This window comes from Hyperolius riggenbachi, chromosome 2, assembly GCF_040937935.1.
Source record: "Hyperolius riggenbachi isolate aHypRig1 chromosome 2, aHypRig1.pri, whole genome shotgun sequence".
NCBI lineage: Eukaryota > Metazoa > Chordata > Amphibia > Anura > Hyperoliidae > Hyperolius > Hyperolius riggenbachi.
In genome coordinates, this window is record NC_090647.1 from 568,821,419 (window position 1) to 568,842,658 (window position 21,240).

At 55.1% G+C, this 21,240-nt stretch overlaps 1 protein-coding gene across 1 annotated transcript in view; it reads left to right on the forward strand.

Moving 5' to 3' along the window:
• The window catches only part of SLC22A15 (solute carrier family 22 member 15), a 75,608-nt gene that overhangs the window by 12,435 nt on the left and 41,933 nt on the right, over positions 1–21,240 (forward strand). The window contains exon 3 of the mRNA XM_068271004.1: positions 5,584–5,775. Within this exon, the coding sequence (XP_068127105.1) occupies positions 5,584–5,775 (192 nt within the window). The remainder of the gene's footprint in view (positions 1–5,583; positions 5,776–21,240) is intronic.

Consider the following 21,240-nt stretch of genomic DNA (forward strand, 5'->3'; position numbering starts at 1 on the left):
TCCCCCTGCCTACATATACTGGGACATATACCCCTGCCTACATATACTGGGACATATCCCCCTGGCTACATATACTGGGACATATACCCCCTGCCTACATATACTGGGACATATACCCCCTGCCTACATATACTGGGACATATACCCCCTGCCTACATATACTGGGACATATACCCCCTGCCTACATATACTGGGACATATACCCCCTGCCTACATATACTGGGACATATACCCCCTGGCGACATATACTGGGACATATACCCCCTGCCTACATATACTGGGACATATACCCCCTGCCTACATATACTGGGACATATCCCCCTGGCTACATATACTGGGACATATCCCCCTGGCTACATATACTGGGACATATACCCCTGCCTACATATACTGGGACATATACCCCTGCCTACATATACTGGGGACATATACCCCTGCCTACATATACTGGGGACATATACCCCTGCCTACATATACTGGGGACATATACCCCTGCCTACATATACTGGGGACATATACCACTGGCTACCTGTTCTGGGGACATCTCTACCCCTGGCTACCAGTTCTGGGGACATCTATACTGCTGGCCACCTATTCTGGGGACACCTATAGACCTGGGGCTACCTACTTTTGGGGAACCACTGCTGTGAGATTGAGTGTATTTTGGGGAACTGCTGCCAGGTGAGAGGTGTCTACCATATTAAGGGGGCATTCTGCCTATTTATGTGAAAAGCTGTCTATTTATGTGCCTCATGACTGCTGAATTTGTCTTGTTGCGGGCCTCATGGTTACTGACTTTGTCTTGTTGGGGGCCTCATGATTTGTTGGGGGCCTCAAGATTGCTGAATTTGTCTTGTTGGGGGCCTCATGATTGCTGAATTTGTCTTGTTGGGGGCCTCATGATTGCTGAATTTGTCTTGTTGGGGGCCTCATGATTGCTGAGTTGGTCATGTTGGGGGCCTCATGATTGCTGAATTTGTCTTGATGGGGGGGGGCCTCATGATTGCTGAATTTGTCTTGTTGGGGGTCACATGATTGCTAACTGCGAGACTATGGAAAAAGCTGAATCATCATCATATGAGACAATAGCATTAAACCTACTTTTTACGCTTTTTAAAATAGAAAATGAAACTGGGAGGTTCTAAAAAAAAATGAATAATTTTTTCAGGAGTACGATGGATGAAATTGTTAATCTTCACAGTTTATTTTCAACTTAATTTTCCATAATGTTCATGTATGAGTTAAAACCAGGGCTGTGGAGTCGGAGTCGTGGAGTCGGGCAATTTTGGGTGCCTGGAGTCGGAGTCGGAGTCGGGAAAAAATGCACCGACTCCGACTCCAACTCCTAATGAATTTGTAACTGTAATTAAAATAGAAAATATGATAAAATGTTCTATTTCTCAGATAATAGTCATTAAAAATAATGTATATATACAGTAATAGCTATGCTTAGTCCACAAAAATAAAACAAACCAATCAAAATTAGTTACTTGTGCTGCTTCAATAAAGCAGTCCCCGTATTTTTAAGGTCAGATATACATATCTGATTGTGACTGTATATATGATGTGTACACAGGAATCTCTTATATATACTAAATAACATCTATGCTGTAAGAATAAAGCCTGATGTGTAGCTGTGTCACTAATAGAGATGGTCAACGAGATGGAAATAATTCTGCATTGATGCTGATTTATGCAAATGTATGCACTCCCTTTGCTGATGAAATCAAATAATTTGATGTGTTATTAAAATTTGGTTTGGTGACTACAAATTAAAGGGTAACTGAGACGGATGAAAAGTAAAGTTTTATACATACCTGGGGCTTCCTCCAGCCCTCTTCAGGCTAATCAGTGCCTCGCTGTCCTCCACCACCCGGATCTTCTGCTATGAGTCCTGGTAATTCAGCCAGTCAGCGCTGTCTGGCCGCATGCCGCTCCCACAGCCAGGAGCATTCTGCACCTGCGCAATAGTGCTGCACAGGTGTAGTATGCTCCTGGCGGCGGAGTGTGTGCATGCGCACTACGCCTGACTGGCTCAAGTACCTAGACTCATAGCAGAAGATCCAGGTGGTGGAGGAGGACAACGAGGGACTGATTATCCTGAAGGGGGCTGGAGGAAGCCCCAGGTATGTATAAAACTTTAATTTCATCTGTCTCAGGTTTACTTTGTTACACAGTAGTACTATACTCTACATATGCACTCCCCACAGAGCTGCAGGGAATCCACTGAGAATGCTGTGCACATTGAACACAGAGGTGTTGTCTGTTTACAATCTCCTCATTCCCCTGCAGAGTACCTGCACATCGTTCTTACATGTACCCACACTTACATTGCCTAGGGCCTGATAGATGTTCTTTGTTCCGGTTTGTACCTTTTACAAGTACTAGTTTTAGTCTAAAGGGAATAAATATAGTAGTCTACATATCCTTCTCACTTCAGTTGTCTTGTAAAATTCCTAAGCGTTGGCAGTTAAGAGACGAATTTCATGTTACATACTTTTAATCAACAAAATTGTAATATGCAAATTAGAGGAGTCGGAGTCGTGGAGTCGGAGTCGGAGTCGGTGGAATCCTAAACTGAGGAGTCGGAGTCGGTGGATTTTTGGACCGACTCCACAGCCCTGGTTAAAACGTTTGTATTTAGTTTAAATTGCTGTTGGCACTTTGTGATGGTAAAGTGACTTTGCAGTTTGGGCACTCGACCTCCAAAAGGTTCGCCATCACTGTCCTAATCTAATGTCCCACCATTGCTTAGTTCATGTAAACTTGTCTCCACCCACGACCACACCCACATTCTGGTTCATGACCACACCCATTTTTCGGCACGGCGCGCTACGCATGATGTAGCTCCATTTTTTGGCACCACACAACACCAACCCAAATTTGCGGCGCGCTACGCGCACCACCCCGCTTTTTGCTCCCCACTTTTTGCCCCCCCCTGGAAAATTTGCTGCGGACGCCCATGAGCACACTTTAGAGAAGTTAGGGAAATATTAAACAGACATTGGCATTTGTTGGGGAGGGACCCCATAATAGCTAAGGCCGTGGGTATCCCCATATAGCAGCCAGAAGAAGTACCAATTTGAGTGACATTCTGGTCAGCAGCGAGTTTGGCTGGGACAGGCGCAGGAATAATTTACAGAAAAAGAAAAAAGGAATGTATACATGTGCTGGGTGTGACACCTGTAGATAAGTACAGAAAAGCAATGTATATTATAATTGGAACCGATCTGAATGGTTCTATGTCAATGACTAAATTGATTGTAATACTGAAAGAATTATCTATCAGATCCGTTGTCCATGCGACCGTATATATATATATAGGAAAAACATATAGTGCCCTTAATGTCCACATAAGAGAGCATGTTGCAAATATAAGGAACCCTAATGTGGAAAACAAAACATTAAATCCGATGGTTATCCATTTTAAAGTCTGAACATGATGCAAATCCAAAAGGTCTAAAAGTGATGGGAATATACAAACTGAACATCAGCCCCAGACGGAGCGATTTTTATTGGGAGCTTAGGAAAAAAGAATGGGAGTTGATATATAAGTGTGGCAGTTTAATGCCAAATGGACTTGAAGGCTTATTGCCCCTGTCTGCCCGGTTTTTAACTGTCCACCTTGGAAGCCTTGTTCATGTGCACAAATGGGCAACTGTCTTTTGAAATTTAAATGCAAAGTTCTGTTGGTCAGGACGCATATAAAAGTAACGCTACCTCATCCTGACGTCACACGTCTGATGAAATCCTGATTGGATGAAACACGTCACGTGCAGGTGACGCCGCCACTGGCTGGTAGGCGTGGTATTCCCCCCGTGCCTCCGCAACCTTCCTCCTAGCGTTGCAGCATTTCATGGTCGGGTCGCCGAATGCACATCGCCGCACCTTGCGGTCTGCTGGAGGGGAGAGCCGCCACACCACTGGCCCTAACCAGGAAGTGAGGAATCGTATGGCAGCCGGCCTCCATAGGCTGCTCACGTGAGTGGACCGCCATATCGAAAATTGCCTGTATAACGCTGGCTGATGCTGGGGAGGTTTGACACGCATAGTGTCAGTAATGGCTGCGTAAGTGGTAACACAGAGGCGTGCAGATACAGCACACGGGGGGAATCTGAAGATTTGCTTACATAAGCAGAGCAGCGGAGATCACCACTTTAGCACAAGTTGGGCCTGAAGAGAAAATTCATGCATGCAAAGATCCTGGTTATTATAGGAAGGGCACTCCTATTAGGGACACATGTATTAAGCCCAGCTCTATTGCTAGGATTTTAGGGGGGAAGTTTTCATGGTTATCATGTTTCTATTCATTGCTATAACGCTTTAATAAATTTATAGTCACATTTGCTCAAAGCTCCCTTGCCCTTTTCATTATGATTTATCTATTTAAAGGTGAGACGAGCAATACATTTTTGTAGTTTTCCAGGTTGATATCCCGTGCTTGAGGTTTCTTGTTTCATGTGGTAGTAATAGGTTGGAGGTGGATGATAGTGAGGGAGAGGAGTAGAGATTGGAGGAGGAGCCATGGAGTAGGAGAAAGGGAGGAAGTGTTTGGGGCGGGGCAGATGGGAATGAGGTTAGTGTGAGGGATAGTATAGGTGTTGGTTGCAGAGGGGGGGGGGGGCTGGGATTAGATGGGATGAAGGTGGTGAAGGAGCAGGTGGAGGTAGAGCATGTGGTAGTAATAGGTTGGAGGTGGATGATAGTGAGGGAGATGGGTAGAAATTGGAGGAGGAGCCACGGAGTAGGAGAGAGGGAGGAAGTGTTTGGGGCAGGGCAGATGGGAATGAGGTTAGTGTGAGGGATAATATATAGGTGTTGGTTGCAGAGGGGGGCTTGGATTAGATGGGATGAAGGTGGTGAAGGAGCAGGTGGAGGTAGAGCATGTGGTAGTAATAGGTTGGAGGTGGATGATAGTGAGGGAGAGGAGTAGAGATTGGAGGAGGAGCCATGGAGTAGGAGAGAGGGAGGAAGTGTTTATGGGCGTGGCCAGATGGGAATAAGGTTAGGGCGAGGGTGAGTTTAGGTGTCGGTTGCAGAGTGGGGGGCGGGGATTAGATGGGGTAGTGGGATATAAGTGGTGGAGGTAGAGCATGTGGTAGTAACAGGTTGGAGGTGGATGATGGACATGGGTGGGGGAATGAGTGGAGATTGGATTGTGAGAGATAGGTGGTGAATGTAGAGCCATGTGGTAGTAATGGGGGGATGATGGATGATGGTGAGGGAGATGGGTGGAGATTGGAGGAGCAGCCATGGAGTAGGAGAGAGGGAGTGAGTGTTTATGGGTGTGGCCAGATGGGAATAAGGTTAGGGTGAGGGTGAGTTGGTTGCAGAGTGGGAGGTGGGGATTAGATGGGGTAGAGGGATAACAGTGGTGGAGGTAGAGCATGTGGTAGTAACAGGTTGGAGGTGGATGATGGGGGGAATGAGTGGAGATTGGCAGAGGAGGAGCCATGTAGTGGAGGGGGTGTGTCTGAGTTGGGCAGATAGTGGAATTGTCCGGTGTAGGATGTTCTGCCGGCTTTGCTCTGCACATAATGTGGATTAATGAGTGGTTCTGATTAGTTGATGTCTCTCTTACAGCTGTATGTGGCCACTGAGGTGGTCCTGATTGCCATCCTTGGAGCCACGCCCCCCTTTCACTGGGAAAATGGCTCCGCCCTCTCCAATTTCAGCCATGGCAGTCACTCTGCTGGGAACAACCAACTCAACTCCAGCCGGGAACAGGGAGGACTCCCCCACTTCGATGGCAACTTCACATCTATCATTTCAGAGGTAAGAGGGTGGAGCCAAGAACATAAGGGGAGGGGCTACAGCTCCTACAGTAAGTGTGGGTGACAGGTTCTGTTTGACCAAGCTTCGATCAGCGGCCCAGCAGCCTCTTCCAGGTTAGTCACACGCCCCCAGCAGCCCCTTCCAGGCCAGTCACACGCCCCCAGCAGCCTCTTCCAGGCCAGTCACACGCCCCCAGCAGCCTCTTCCAGGCCAGTCACACGCCCCCAGCATCCTCTTCTAGGCCAGTCACATGGTGCCCTCAGCATCCTCTTCCAGGCCAGTCACACACTCCCAGCAGCCTCTTCCAGGCCAGTCACACGCCCCCAGCATCCTCTTCCAGGTCGGCCACACGCCCCCAGCGTCCTCTTCCAGGCCGGTCACACGCCCCCAGCAGCCTCTTCCAGGCCGGTCACACGCCCCCAGCAGCCTCTTCCAGGCCAGTCACACGCCCCCAGCGTCCTCTTCCAGGCCAGTCACACGCCCCCAGCGTCCTCTTCCAGGCCAGTCACACGCCCCCAGCAGCCTCTTTCAGGCCAGTCACACGCCCCCAGCATCCTCTTCCAGGCCAGTCACACACTCCCAGCAGCCTCTTCCAGGTCGGCCACACGCCCCCAGTGTCCTCTTCCAGGCCGGTCACACGCCCCCAGCAGCCTCTTCCAGGCCAGTCACACGCCCCCAGCGTCCTCTTCCAGGCCAGTCACACGCCCCCAGCGTCCTCTTCCAGGCCAGTCACACGCCCCCAGCGTCCTCTTCCAGGCCAGTCACACGCCCCCAGCAGCCTCTTCCAGGCCAGTCACACGCCCCCAGCATCCTCTTCCAGGCCAGTCACACGCCCCCAGCATCCTCTTCCAGGCCAGTCACATGCCCCCAGCAGCCTCTTCCAGGCCAGTCACATGCCCACAGCAGCCACTTCCAGGCCGGTCACGTGCTCCCCCCATTCCCCCATTCCCAGCGCCCTGTACTGTGTTGGGGGAGGGGTGTTTCTATGTTGGTAGGTTTGGAAACTCTCAGCTGTCCTGTTACATAAACAAGATAAGTTATCTCTGCCCCCTCCCATCACCTGCAGAGAGTGACAGTCACAAGAATGTTGTATCCCGCATGTTGTGTAACCAGTCTGTCCTGTCCTGAGACTGTGATCCTTGCAACAGATCATTCCTTCCCTTGGGGGCACAACAAATAGCATGCAAATAATATCAGCTGTAATCCCGCTCCTGCATCCAGGGGGCGCTGCAAGACAGGAACACATGTAATCCCGCTCCTGCATCCAGGGGGCGCTGCAAGACAGGAACACATGTAATCCTGCTCCTGCATCCAGGGGGCGCTGCAAGACAGGAACACATGTAATCCTGCTCCTGCATCCAGGGGGCGCTGCATGCCAGGAAAACATGTAATCCTTCTGCATCCAGGGGGCGCTGCAAGCCAGGAACACATGTAATCCTGCTCCTGCATCCAGGGGGTGCTGCAAGCCAGGAACACATGTAATCCTCCTGCATCCAGGGGGCGCTGCAAGTCAGGAACACATGTAATCCTGCTCCTGCATCCAGGGGGCGCTGCATGCCAGGAACACATGTAATCCTCCTGCATCCAGGGGGCGCTGCATGCCAGGAACACATGTAATCCTGCTCCTACATCCAGGGGGTGCTGCAAGCCTGGAACACATGTAATCCTGCTCCTGCATCCAGGGGGCGCTGCAAGCCAGAAACACATGTAATCCTGCTCCTACATCCAGGAGGCGCTGCAAGCCAGGAACACATGTAATCCTCCTGCATCCAGGGGGCGCTGCATGCCAGGAAAACATGTAATCCTTCTGCATCCAGGGGGCGCTGCAAGCCAGGAACACATGTAATCCTGCTCCTGCATCCAGGGGGTGCTGCAAGCCTGGAACACATGTAATCCTGCTCCTGCATCCAGGGGGCGCTGCAAGCCAGAAACACATGTAATCCTGCTCCTACATCCAGGGGGCGCTGCAAGCCAGGAACACATGTAATCCTTCTGCATCCAGGGGGTGCTGCATGCCAGGAACACATGTAATCCTCCTGCATCCAGGGGGCGCTGCAAGCCAGGAACACATGTAATCCTGCTCCTGCATCCAGGGGGAGCTGCAAGCCAGGAACACATGTAATCCTTCTGCATCCAGGGGGTGCTGCAAGCCAGGAACACATGTAATCCTGCTCTTGCATCCAGGGGGCGCTGCAAGCCAGGAATACATGTAATCCTCCTGCATCCAGGGTGCGCTGCAAGCCATGAACACATGTAATCCTGCCCCTGCATCCAGGGGGCGCTGCATGCCAGGAACACATGTAATCCTCCTGCATCCAGGGGACGCTGCAAGCCAGGAACACATGTAATCCTCCTGCATCCAGGGGACGCTGTAAACCAGGAACACACGTAATCCTCCTGCATCCAGGGGGCGCTGCAAGCCAGGAACACATGTAATCCTGCTCCTGCATCCAGGGGGCGCTGCAAGCCAGGAACACATGTAATTCTCCTGCATCCAGCGGACGCTGCAGGCCAGGAACACATGTAATCCTCCTGCATCCAGGGGGCGCTGCAAGCCAGGAGCACACGTAATCCTCCTGCATCCAGGGGGTGCTGCAAGCCTGGAACACATGTAATCCTGCTCCTGCATCCAGGGGGCGCTGCAAGCCAGGAACACATGTAATCCCGCTCCTGCATCCAGGGGGCGCTGCAAGCCAGGAACACATGTAATCCTCCTGTATCCAGGGGGCGCTGCAAGCCAGGAACACATGTAAACCTCCTGCATCCAGGGGGCGCTGCAAGCCAGGAACACATGTAATCCTCCTCCTGCATCCAGGGGGCGCTGCAAGACAGGAACACATGTAATCCTGCTCCTGCATTCAGGGGGCGCTGCAAGCCAGGAACACATGTAATCCTGCTCCTGCATCCAGGGGGCGCTGCATGCCAGGAACACATGTAATCCTCCTGCATCCAGGGGACGCTGCAAGCCAGGAACACATGTAATCCCGCTCCTGCATCCAGGGGGTGCTGCAAGCCAGGTACACTTGTAATCCTCCTGCATCCAGGGGGTGCTGCAAGCCAGGAACACATGTAATCCTCCTGCATCCAGGGGGCACTGCACGCCAGGAACACATGTAATCCTGCTCCTGCATCCAGGGGGCACTGCAAGCCAGGAACACATGTAATCCTCCTGCATCCAGGGGGCGCTGCAAGCCAGGAACACATGTAATCCTCCTGCACCCAGGGGGCGCTGCAAGTCAGGCACACATATAATCCTGGTCCTGCATCCAGGGGGCGCTGCATGCCAGGAACACATGTAATCCTCCTGCATCCAGGGGGCGCTGCAAGCCAGGAACACATGTAATCCTCCTGCATCCAGGGGGCACTGCACGCCAGGAACACATGTAATCCTGCTCCTGCATCCAGGGGGCACTGCAAGCCAGGAACACATGTAATCCTCCTGCATCCAGGGGGCGCTGCAAGCCAGGAACACATGTAATCCTCCTGCACCCAGGGGGCGCTGCAAGTCAGGCACACATATAATCCTGGTCCTGCATCCAGGGGGCGCTGCATGCCAGGAACACATGTAATCCTCCTGCATCCAGGGGGCGCTGCAAGCCAGGAACACATGTAATCCTCCTGCATCCAGGGGGCACTGCATGCCAGGAACACATGTAATCCTGCTCCTGCATCCAGGGGGCGCTGCAAGCCAGGAACATATGTAATCCTGCTCCTGCATCCAGGGGGCGCTGCAAGCCAGGAATACATGTAATCTTCCTGCATCCAGGGGGAGCTGCATGCCAGGAACACGTGTAATCCTCCTGCATCCAGGGGGAGCTGCATGCCAGGAAAACATGTAATCCTGCTCCTGCATCCAGGGGGCGCTGCAAGACAGGAACACATGTATTCCTGCTCCTGCATCCAGGGGGCGCTGCAAGCCAGGAACACATGTAATCCTCCTGCATCCAGGGGGCGCTGCATGCCAGGAACACGTGTAATCCTGCTCCTGCATCCAGTGGGCGCTGCATGCTAGGAACACATGTAATCCTCCTGCATCCAGGGGGCGCTGCAAGCCAGGAACACATGTAATCCTGCTCCTGCATCCAGGGGGCGCTGCAAGCCAGAAACACATGTAATCCTCCTGCATCCAGGGGGCGCTGCAAGCCAGGAACACATGTAATCCTGCTCCTGCATCCATGGGGCGCTGCATGCCAGGAACACATGTAATCCCGCTCCTGCCTCCAGGGGGCGCTGCAAGCCAGGAACACATGTAATCCTCCTGCATCCAGGGGGCGCTGCAAGCCAGGAACACATGTAAACCTGCTCCTGCATCCAGGGGGCGCTGCAAGCCAGGAACACATGTAATCCCGCTCCTTCATCCATAGTGTGCTGCATGCCTGGAACACATGTAATCCTGCTCCTGCATCCAGGGGGCGCCGCAAGCCAGGAACACATGTAATCCTGCTCCTGCATCCAGGGGGCGCTGCAAGCCAGGAACACATGTAATCCTTCTGCTGCATCCAGGGGGCGTTGCAAACCAGGAACGCATGTAATCCTGCTCCCGCATCCAGGGGGCGCTGCAAGCCAGGAACACATGTAATCCTCCTGCATCCAGGGGGCGCTGCATGCCAGGAACACATGTAATCCTCCTGCATCCAGGGGCACTGCAAGCCAGGAACACATGTAATCCCGCTCCTGCATCCAGGGGGCGCCGCAAACCAGGAACGCATGTAATCCTGCTCCTGCATCCAGGGGGCGCTGCAAGCCAGGAACACATGTAATCCTCCTGCTTCCAGGGGGCGCTGCAAGCCAGGAACACATGTAATCCTCCTGCATCCAGGGGGCACTGCATGCCAGGAACAAATGTAATCCTCCTGCATCCAGGGGCACTGCAAGCCAGGAACACATGTAATCCCGCTCCTGCATCCAGGGAGTGCTGCATGCCAGGAACACATGTAATCCTGCTCCTGCATCCAGGGGCGCTGTATGCCAGGAACACATGTAATCTCACTCCTGCCTCCAGGGGGCGCTGCAAGCAAGGAACACATGTAATCCTCCTTCATCCAGGGGGCGCTGCAAGCCAGGAACACATGTAATCCTGGTCCTGCATCCAGGGGGTGCTGCATGCCAGGAACACATTTAATCCTGCTCCTGCATCCAGGGGGCGCTGCAAGCCTGGAACACATGTAATCCTCCTGCATCCAGGGGGCACTGCAAGCCAGGAACACATGTAATCCTGCTCCTGCATCCAGGGGGCACTGCAAGCCAGGAACACATGTAATCCTCCTGCATCCAGGGGGCACTGCAAGCCAGGAACACATGTAATCCTCCTGCATCCAGGGGGCGCTGCAAGCCAGGAACACATGTAATCCCGCTCCTGCATCCAGGGGGTGCTGCAAGCCAGGAACACATGTAATCCTCCTGCATCCAGGGGGCGCTGCATGCCAGGAACACATGTAATCCTCCTGCATCCAGGGGGCGCTGCAAGCCAGGAACACATGTAATCCTCCTGCATCCAGGGGGCGCTGCATGCCAGGAACACATGTAATCCCGCTCCTGCATCCAGGGGGCGCTGCAAGCCAGGAACACATGTAATCCTCCTGCATCCAGGGGGCGCTGCAAGCCAGGAACACATGTAATCCTGCTCCTGCATCCAGGGGGCACTGCAAGCCAGGAACACCTGTAATCCTCTTGCATCCAGGGGGCGCTGCAAGCCAGGAACACATGTAATCCTCCTGCATCTAGGCGGCGCTGCAAGCCAGGTACACATGTAATCCTCCTGCATCCAGGGGGTGCTGCAATCCAGGAACACATGTAATCCTTCTGCATCCAGGGGGGGCGCTGCAAGCCAGGAACACATGTAATCCCACTCCTGCATCCAGGGGGCGCTGCATGCCAGGAACACATGTAATCCCACTCCTGCATCCAGGGGGCGCTGCAAGCCAGGAACACATGTAATCCCACTCCTGCATCCAGGGGGCGCTGCAAGCCAGGAACACGTGTAATCCTCCTGCATCCAGGGGGCACTGCAAGCCAAGAACACATGTAATCCCACTCCTGCATCCAGGGGGCGCTGCAAGCCAGGAACTCATGTAATCCTGCTCCTACATCCAGGGGGCGCTGCAAGCCAGGAACACATGTAATCCTCCTGCATCCAGGGGGCGCTGCAAGCCAGGAACACATGTAATCCTCCTGCATCCAGGGGGCGCTGCAAGCCAGGAACACGTGTAATCCTCCTGCATCCAGGGGGCACTGCAAGCCAGGAACACATGTAATCCCGCTCCTGCATCCAGGGGGCGCTGCAAGCCAGGAACACGTGTAATCCTGTACCTGCATCCAGGGGGCGCTGCATGCCAGGAACACATGTAATCCTGCTCCTGCATCCAGGGGGCGCTGCATGCCAGGAACACATGTAATCCTGCTCCTGCATCCAGGGGGCGCTGCAAGCCAGGAACACATGTAATCCTGCTCCTGCATCCAGGGGGCGCTGCAAGCCAGGAACACATGTAATCCCGCTCCTGCATCCAGGGGGCGCTGCAAGCCAGGAACACATGTAATCCTCCTGCATTCAGGGGGCGCTGCAAGCCAGGAACACATGTAATCCCGCTCCTACATCCAGGGGGTGCTGCAAGCCAGGAACACATGTAATCCTCCTGCATCCAGGGGGCGCTGCAAGCCAGGTACACATGTAATCCTCCTGCATCTGGGGGGCACTGCAAGCCAGGAACACATGTAATCCTCCTGCATCCAGGGGGCGCTGCAAGCCAGGAACACATGTAATCCTCCTGCATCCAGGGGGTGCTGCAAGCCAGGAACACATGTAATCCTCCTGCATCCAGGGGGCGCTGCAAGCCAGGTACACATGTAATCCTCCTGCATCCAGGGGGCGCTGCAAGCCAGGAACACATGTAATCCTGCTCCTGCATCCAGGGGGCGCTGCATGCCAGGAACACCTGTAATCCCGCTCCTGCATCCAGGGGGCGCTGCATGCCAGGAACACATGTAATCCTCCTGCATCCAGGGGGTGCTGCAAGCCAGGAACACATGTAATCCTCCTGCATCCAGGGGGCGCTGCAAGCCAGGAACACATGTAATACTGCTCCTGCATCCAGGGGCCGCTGCATGCCAGGAACACATGTAATCCTCCTGCATCCTGGGGGCGCTGCATCCTAGGAACACGTGTAATCCTGCTCCTGCATCCAGGGGGCGCTGCAAGCCAGGAACACATGTAATCCTCCTGCATCAAGGGGGCGCTGCATGCCAGGAACACATGTAATCCTCCTGCATCCAGGGGGTGCTGCAAGCCAGGAACACATGTAATCCTCCTGCATCCAGGGGGTGCTGCAAGCCAGGAACACATGTAATCCTCCTGCATCCAGGGGGCGCTGCAAGCCAGGTACATATGTAATCCTCCTGCATCCAGGGGGCGCTGCATGCCAGGAACACGTGTAATCCTCCTTCATTCAGCAGGCACTGCATGCCAAGAACACATGTAATCCTGCTCCTGCATCCAGGGGCGCTGCAAGCCAGGAACACATGTAATCCTCCTGCATCCAGGGGGCGCTGCAAGCCAGTTACACATGTAATCCTGCTCCTGCATCCAGGGGGCGCTGCAAGCCAGGAACACATGTAATCCTCCTGTATCCAGGGGGCGCTGCAAGCCAGGAACACATTTAATCCTCCTGCATCTGGGGGGCACTGCAAGCCAGGAACACATGTAATCCCGCTCCTGCATCCAGGGGGTGCTGCAAGCCTGGAACACATGTAATCCTCCTGCATCCAGGGGGCGCTGCATGCCAGGAACACATATAATCCTCCTGCATCCAGGGGGCACTGCAAGCCGGGAACACATGTAATCCTCCTGCATCCAGGGGGCGCTGCAAGCCAGGTACACATGTAATCTTGCTCCTGCATCCAGGGGGCGCTGCAAGACAGGAACACATGTAATCCTCCTTCATCCAGGGGGCGCTGCAAGCCAGGAACACATGTAATCCTGCTCCTGCATCCAGGGGGTGCTGCAAGCCAGGTACACATGTAATCCTGCTCCTGCATCCAGGGGGCGCTGCAAGACAGGAACACGTGTAATCCTCCTTCATCCAGGGGGCGCTGCAAGCCAGGAACACATGTAATCCTGCTCCTGCATCCAGGGGGTGCTGCAAGCCAGGAACACATGTAATCTCGCTCCTGCATCCAGGGGGCGCTGCATGCCAGGAACACATGTAATCCTCCTGCATCCAGGGGGTGCTGCAAGCCAGGAACACATGTAATCCTACTCCTGCATCCAGGGGGCGCTGCAAGCCAGGAACACATGTAATCCTGCTCCTGCATCCAGGGGGCGCTGCAAGCCAGGAACACATGTAATCCTCCTGCATCCAGGGGGCGCTGCAAGCCAGGAACACATGTAATCCTCCTGCATCCAGGGGGCGCTGCAAGCCAGGAACACATGTAATCCTCCTGCATCCAGGGGGCGCTGCAAGCCAGGAACACATGTAATCCTCCTGCATCCAGGGGGCGCTGCAAGCCAGGAACACATGTAATCCTGCTCCTGCATCCAGGGGGCGCTGCAAGACAGGAACACATGTAATCCTCCTGCATCCAGGGGGCGCTGCAAGACAGGAACACATGTAATCCTCCTGCATCCAGGGGGCGCTGCAAGCCAGGAACACATGTAATCCTCCTGCATCCAGGGGGCGCTGCATGCCAGGAACAAATGTAATCCTCCTGCATCCAGGGGGCGCTGCAAGCCAGGAACACATGTAATCCTCCTGCATCCAGGGGCACTGCAAGCCAGGAACACATGTAATCCTCCTGCATCCAGGGGGCGCTGCATGCCAGGAACAAATGTAATCCTCCTGCATCCAGGGGCACTGCAAGCCAGGAACACATGTAATCCTCCTGCATCCAGGGGGCGCTGCAAGCCAGGAACACATGTAATCCTGCTCCTGCATCCAGGGGGCGCTGCAAGACAGGAACACATGTAATCCTCCTTCATCCAGGGGGCGCTGCAAGCCAGGAACACATGTAATCCTGCTCCTGCATCCAGGGGGTGCTGCAAGCCAGGAACACATGTAATCCCGCTCCTGCATCCAGGGGGCGCTGCATGCCAGGAACACATGTAATCCTCCTGCATCCAGGGGGTGCTGCAAGCCAGGAACACATGTAATCCTACTCCTGCATCCAGGGGGCGCTGCAAGCCAGGAACACATGTAATCCTGCTCCTGCATCCAGGGGGCGCTGCAAGCCAGGAACACATGTAATCCTCCTGCATCCAGGGGGCGCTGCAAGCCAGGAACACATGTAATCCTCCTGCATCCAGGGGGCGCTGCAAGCCAGGAACACATGTAATCCTCCTGCATCCAGGGGGCGCTGCAAGCCAGGAACACATGTAATCCTGCTCCTGCATCCAGGGGGCGCTGCAAGACAGGAACACATGTAATCCTCCTGCAACCAGGGGACGCTGCAAGCCAGGAACACATGTAATCCTCCTGCATCCAGGGGGTGCTGCAAGCCAGGAACACATGTAATCCTCCTGCATTCAGGGGGTGCTGCAAGCCAGGAACACATGTAATCCTCCTGCATCCAGGGGGCGCTGCAAGCCAGGTACACATGTAATCCTGCTCCTGCATCCAGGGGGCGCTGCAAGACAGGAACACATGTAATCCTCCTGCATCCAGGGGGCGCTGCATGCCAGGAACACATGTAATCCTCCTGCATCTAGGGGGTGCTGCAAGCCAGGAACACATGTTATCCTCCTGCATCCAGGGGGTGCTGCAAGCCAGGAACACATGTAATCCTTCTGCATCCAGGGGGCGCTGCAAGCCAGGTACACATGTAATCCTCCTGCATCCAGGGGGCGCTGCATGCCAGGAACACGTGTAATCCTCCTGCATTCAGGGGGCACTGCATGCCAAGAACACATGTAATCCTGCTCCTGCATCCAGGGGCGCTGCAAGCCAGGAACACATGTAATCCTCCTGCATCCAGGGGGCGCTGCAAGCCAGTTACACATGTAAACCTGCTCCTGCATCCAGGGGGCGCTGCAAGCCAGGAACACATGTAATCCTCCTGTATCCAGGGGGCGCTGCAAGCCAGGAACACATGTAATCCTCCTGCATCTAGGGGGCACTGCAAGCCAGGAACACATGTAATCCCGCTCCTGCATCAAGGGGGTGCTGCAAGCCAGGAACACATGTAATCCTCCTGCATCCAGGGGGCGCTGCATGCCAGGAACACATGTAATCCTCCTGCATCCAGGGGGCACTGCAAGCCGGGAACACATGTAATCCTCCTGCATCCAGGGGGCGCTGCATGCCAGGAACACATGTAATCCTGCTCCTGCATCCAGGAGGCGCTGCAAGCCAGGTACACATGTAATCTTGCTCCTGCATCCAGGGGGCGCTGCAAGACAGGAACACATGTAATCCTGCTCCTGCATCCAGGGGGAGCTGCAAGCCAGGAACACATGTAATCCTGCTCCTGCATCCAGGGGGTGCTGCAAGCCAGGAACACATGTAATCCGGCTCCTGCATCCAGGGGGAGCTGCAAGCCAGGAACACATGTAATCCTGCTCCTGCATCCAGGGGGTGCTGCAAGCCAGGAACACATGTAATCCTGCTCCTGCATCCAGGGGGTGCTGCAAGCCAGGAACACATGTAATCCTCCTGCATCCAGGGGGCACTGCAAGCCTGGAACACATGTAATCCTCCTGCATCCAGGGGGTGCTGCAAGCCAGGAACACATGTAATCCTCCTCCTGCATCCAGGGGGCGCTGGAAGCCAGGAACACATGCAATCCTGCTCCTGCATCCAGGGGGCGCTGCAAGCCAGGAACACATGTAATCCTCCTGCATCCAGGGGGCGCTGCAAGCCAGGAACACATGTAATCCTCCTGCATCCAGGGGGCGCTGCAAGCCAGGAACACATGTAATCCTCCTGCATCCAGGGGGCGCTGCAAGCCAGGAACACATGTAATCCTCCTGCATCCAGGGGGCGCTGCAAGCCAGGAACACATGTAATCCTGCTCCTGCATCCAGGGGGCGCTGCAAGACAGGAACACATGTAATCCTCCTGCATCCAGGGGGCGCTTCAAGCCAGGAACACATGTAATCCTCCTGCATCCAGGGGGCGCTGCAAGCCAGGAACACATGTACTCCTCCTGCATCCAGGGGGCGCTGCATGCCAGGAACAAATGTAATCCTCCTGCATCCAGGGGGCGCTGCAAGCCAGGAACACATGTAATCCTCCTTCATCCAGGGGCACTGCAAGCCAGGAACACATGTAATCCTCCTGCATCCAGGGGGCGCTGCATGCCAGGAAGAAATGTAATCCTCCTGCATCCAGGGGCACTGCAAGCCAGGAACACATGTAATCCTCCTGCATCCAGGGGGCGCTGCATGCCAGGAACAAATGTAATCCTCCTGCATCCAGGGGCGCTGCAAGCCAGGAACACATGTAATCCTGCTCCTGCATCCAGGGGGCGCTGCAAGACAGGAACACATGTAATCCTCCTTCATCCAGGGGGCGCTGCAAGCCAGGAACACATGTAATCCTGCTCCTGCATCCAGGGGGTGCTGCAAGCCAGGAACACATGTAATCCCGCTCCTGCATCCAGGGGGCGCTGCAAGCCAGGAACACATGTAATCCTGCTCCTGCATCCAGGGGGAGCTGCAAGCCAGGAACACATGTAATCCTGCTCCTGCATCCAGGGGGTGCTGCAAGCCAGGAACACATGTAATCCTGCTTCTGCATCCAGGGGGTGCTGCAAGCCAGGAACACATGTAATCCTCCTGCATCCAGGGGGCACTGCAAGCCAGGAACACATGTAATCCTACTCCTGCATCCAGGGGGCGCTGCAAGCCAGGAACACATGCAATCCTGCTCCTGCATCCAGGGGGCGCTGCAAGCCAGGAACACATGTAATCCTCCTGCATCCAGGGGGCGCTGCAAGCCAGGAACACATGTAATCCTCCTGCATCCAGGGGGCGCTGCAAGCCAGGAACACATGTAATCCTGCTCCTGCATCCAGGGGGTGCTGCAAGCCAGGAACACATGTAATCCTGCTCCTGCATCCAGGGGGTGCTGTAAGCCAGGAACACATGTAATCCTGCTTCTGCATCCAGGGGGTGCTGCAAGCCAGGAACACATGTAATCCTCCTGCATCCAGGGGGTGCTGCAAGCCAGGAACACATGTAATCCTACTCCTGCATCCAGGGGGCGCTGCAAGCCAGGAACACATGCAATCCTGCTCCTGCATCCAGGGGGCGCTGCAAGCCAGGAACACATGTAATCCTCCTGCATCCAGGGGGCGCTGCAAGCCAGGAACACATGTAATCCTCCTGCATCCAGGGGGCGCTGCAAGCCAGGAACACATGTAATCCTCCTGCATCCAGGGGGCGCTGCAAGCCAGGAACACATGTAATCCTCCTGAATCCAGGGGACGCTGCAAGCCAGGAACACACGTAATCCTCCTGCATCCAGGGGGCGCTTCATGCCAGGAACAAATGTAATCCTCCTGCATCCAGGGGGCGCTGCAAGCCAGGAACACATGTAATCCTCCTGCATCCAGGGGCACTGCAAGCCAGGAACACATGTTATCCTCCTGCATCCAGGGGGCGCTGCATGCCAGGAACACATGTAATACTACTCCTGCATCCAGGGGGCGCTGCAAGCCAGGAACACATGTAATCCTCCTGCATCCAGGGGACGCTGCAAGCCAGGAACACACGTAATCCTCCTGCATCCAGGGGGCGCTGCATGCCAGGAACAAATGTAATCCTCCTGCATCCAGGGGCACTGCAAGCCAGGAACACATGTAATCCTCCTGCATCCAGGGGGCGCTGCAAGCCAGGAACACATGTAATCCTGCTCCTGCATCCAGGGGGCGCTGCAAGCCAGGAACACATGTAATCCTGCTCCTGCATCCAGGGGGTGCTGCAAGCCAGGAACACATGTAATCTCGCTCCTGCATCCAGGGGGCGCTGCATGCCAGGAACACATGTAATCCTCCTGCATCCAGGGGGTGCTGCAAGCCAGGAACACATGTAATCCTACTCCTGCATCCAGGGGGCGCTGCAAGCCAGGAACACATGTAATCCTGCTCCTGCATCCAGGGGGCGCTGCAAGCCAGGAACACATGTAATCCTCCTGCATCCAGGGGGCGCTGCAAGCCAGGAACACATGTAATCCTCCTGCATCCAGGGGGCGCTGCAAGCCAGGAACACATGTAATCCTCCTGCATCCAGGGGGCGCTGCAAGCCAGGAACACATGTAATCCTGCTCCTGCATCCAGGGGGCGCTGCAAGACAGGAACACATGTAATCCTCCTGCATCCAGGGGGCGCTGCAAGCCAGGAACACATGTAATCCTCCTGCATCCAGGGGGCGCTGCAAGCCAGGAACACATGTAATCCTCCTGCATCCAGGGGGCGCTGCATGCCAGGAACAAATGTAATCCTCCTGCATCCAGGGGGCGCTGCAAGCCAGGAACACATGTAATCCTCCTGCATCCAGGGGCACTGCAAGCCAGGAACACATGTATTCCTCCTGCATCCAGGGGGCGCTGCATGCCAGGAACAAATGTAATCCTCCTGCATCCAGGGGCACTGCAAGCCAGGAACACATGTAATCCTCCTGCATCCAGGGGGCGCTGCAAGCCAGGAACACATGTAATCCTCCTGCATCCAGGGGGCGCTGCAAGCCAGGAACACATGTAATCCTCCTGCATCCAGGGGGCGCTGCATGCCAGGAACAAATGTAATCCTCCTGCATCCAGGGGGCGCTGCAAGCCAGGAACACATGTAATCCTCCTGCATCCAGGGGCACTGCAAGCCAGGAACACATGTATTCCTCCTGCATCCAGGGGGCGCTGCATGCCAGGAACAAATGTAATCCTCCTGCATCCAGGGGCACTGCAAGCCAGGAACAGATGTAATCCTCCTGCATCCAGGGGGCGCTGCAAGCCAGGAACACATGTAATCCTGCTCCTGCATCCAGGGGGCGCTGCAAGACAGGAACACATGTAATCCTCCTTCATCCAGGGGGCGCTGCAAGCCAGGAACACATGTAATCCTGCTCCTGCATCCAGGGGGTGCTGCAAGCCAGGAACACATGTAATCCCGCTCCTGCATCCAGGGGGCGCTGCATGCCAGGAACACATGTAATCCTCCTGCATCCAGGGGGTGCTGCAAGCCAGGAACACATGTAATCCTACTCCTGCATCCAGGGGGCGCTGCAAGCCAGGAACACATGTAATCCTGCTCCTGCATCCAGGGGGCGCTGCAAGCCAGGAACACATGTAATCCTCCTGCATCCAGGGGGCGCTGCAAGCCAGGAACACATGTAATCCTGCTCCTGCATCCAGGGGGCGCTGCAAGACAGGAACACATGTAATCCTCCTGCATCCAGGGGGCGCTGCAAGCCAGGAACACATGTAATCCTCCTGCATCCAGGGGGCGCTGCAAGCCAGGAACACATGTAATCCTCCTGCATCCAGGGGGCGCTGCATGCCAGGAACAAATGTAATCCTCCTGCATCCAGGGGGCGCTGCAAGCCAGGAACACATGTAATCCTCCTGCATCCAGGGGCACTGCAAGCCAGGAACACATGTATTCCTCCTGCATCCAGGGGGCGCTGCATGCCAGGAACAAATGTAATCCTCCTGCATCCAGGGGCACTGCAAGCCAGGAACAGATGTAATCCTCCTGCATCCAGGGGGCGCTGCAAGCCAGGAACACATGTAATCCTGCTCCTGCATCCAGGGGGCGCTGCAAGACAGGAACACATGTAATCCTCCTTCATCCAGGGGGCGCTGCAAGCCAGGAACACATGTAATCCTGCTTCTGCATCCAGGGGGTGCTGCAAGCCAGGAACACATGTAATCCCGCTCCTGCATCCAGGGGGCGCTGCATGCCAGGAACACATGTAATCCTCCTGCATCCAGGGGGTGCTGCAAGCCAGGAACACATGTAATCCTACTCCTGCATCCAGGGGGCGCTGCAAGCCAGGAACACATGTAATCCTGCTCCTGCATCCAGGGGGCGCTGCAAGCCAGGAACACATGTAATCCTCCTGCATCCAGGGGGCGCTGCAAGCCAGGAACACATGTAATCCTCCTGCATCCAGGGGGCGCTGCAAGCCAGGAACACATGTAATCCTCCTGCATCCAGGGGGCGCTGCAAGCCAGGAACACATGTAATCCTCCTGCATCCAGGGGGCGCTGCAAGACAGGAACACATGTAATCCTCCTGCAACCAGGGGACGCTGCAAGCCAGGAACACATGTAATCCTCCTGCATCCAGGGGGTGCTGCAAGCCAGGAACACATGTAATCCTCCTGCATTCAGGGGGTGCTGCAAGCCAGGAACACATGTTATCCTCCTGCATCCAGGGGGCGCTGCAAGCCAGGTACACATGTAATCCTGCTCCTGCATCCAGGGGGCGCTGCAAGACAGGAACACATGTAATCCTCCTGCATCCAGGGGGCGCTGCATG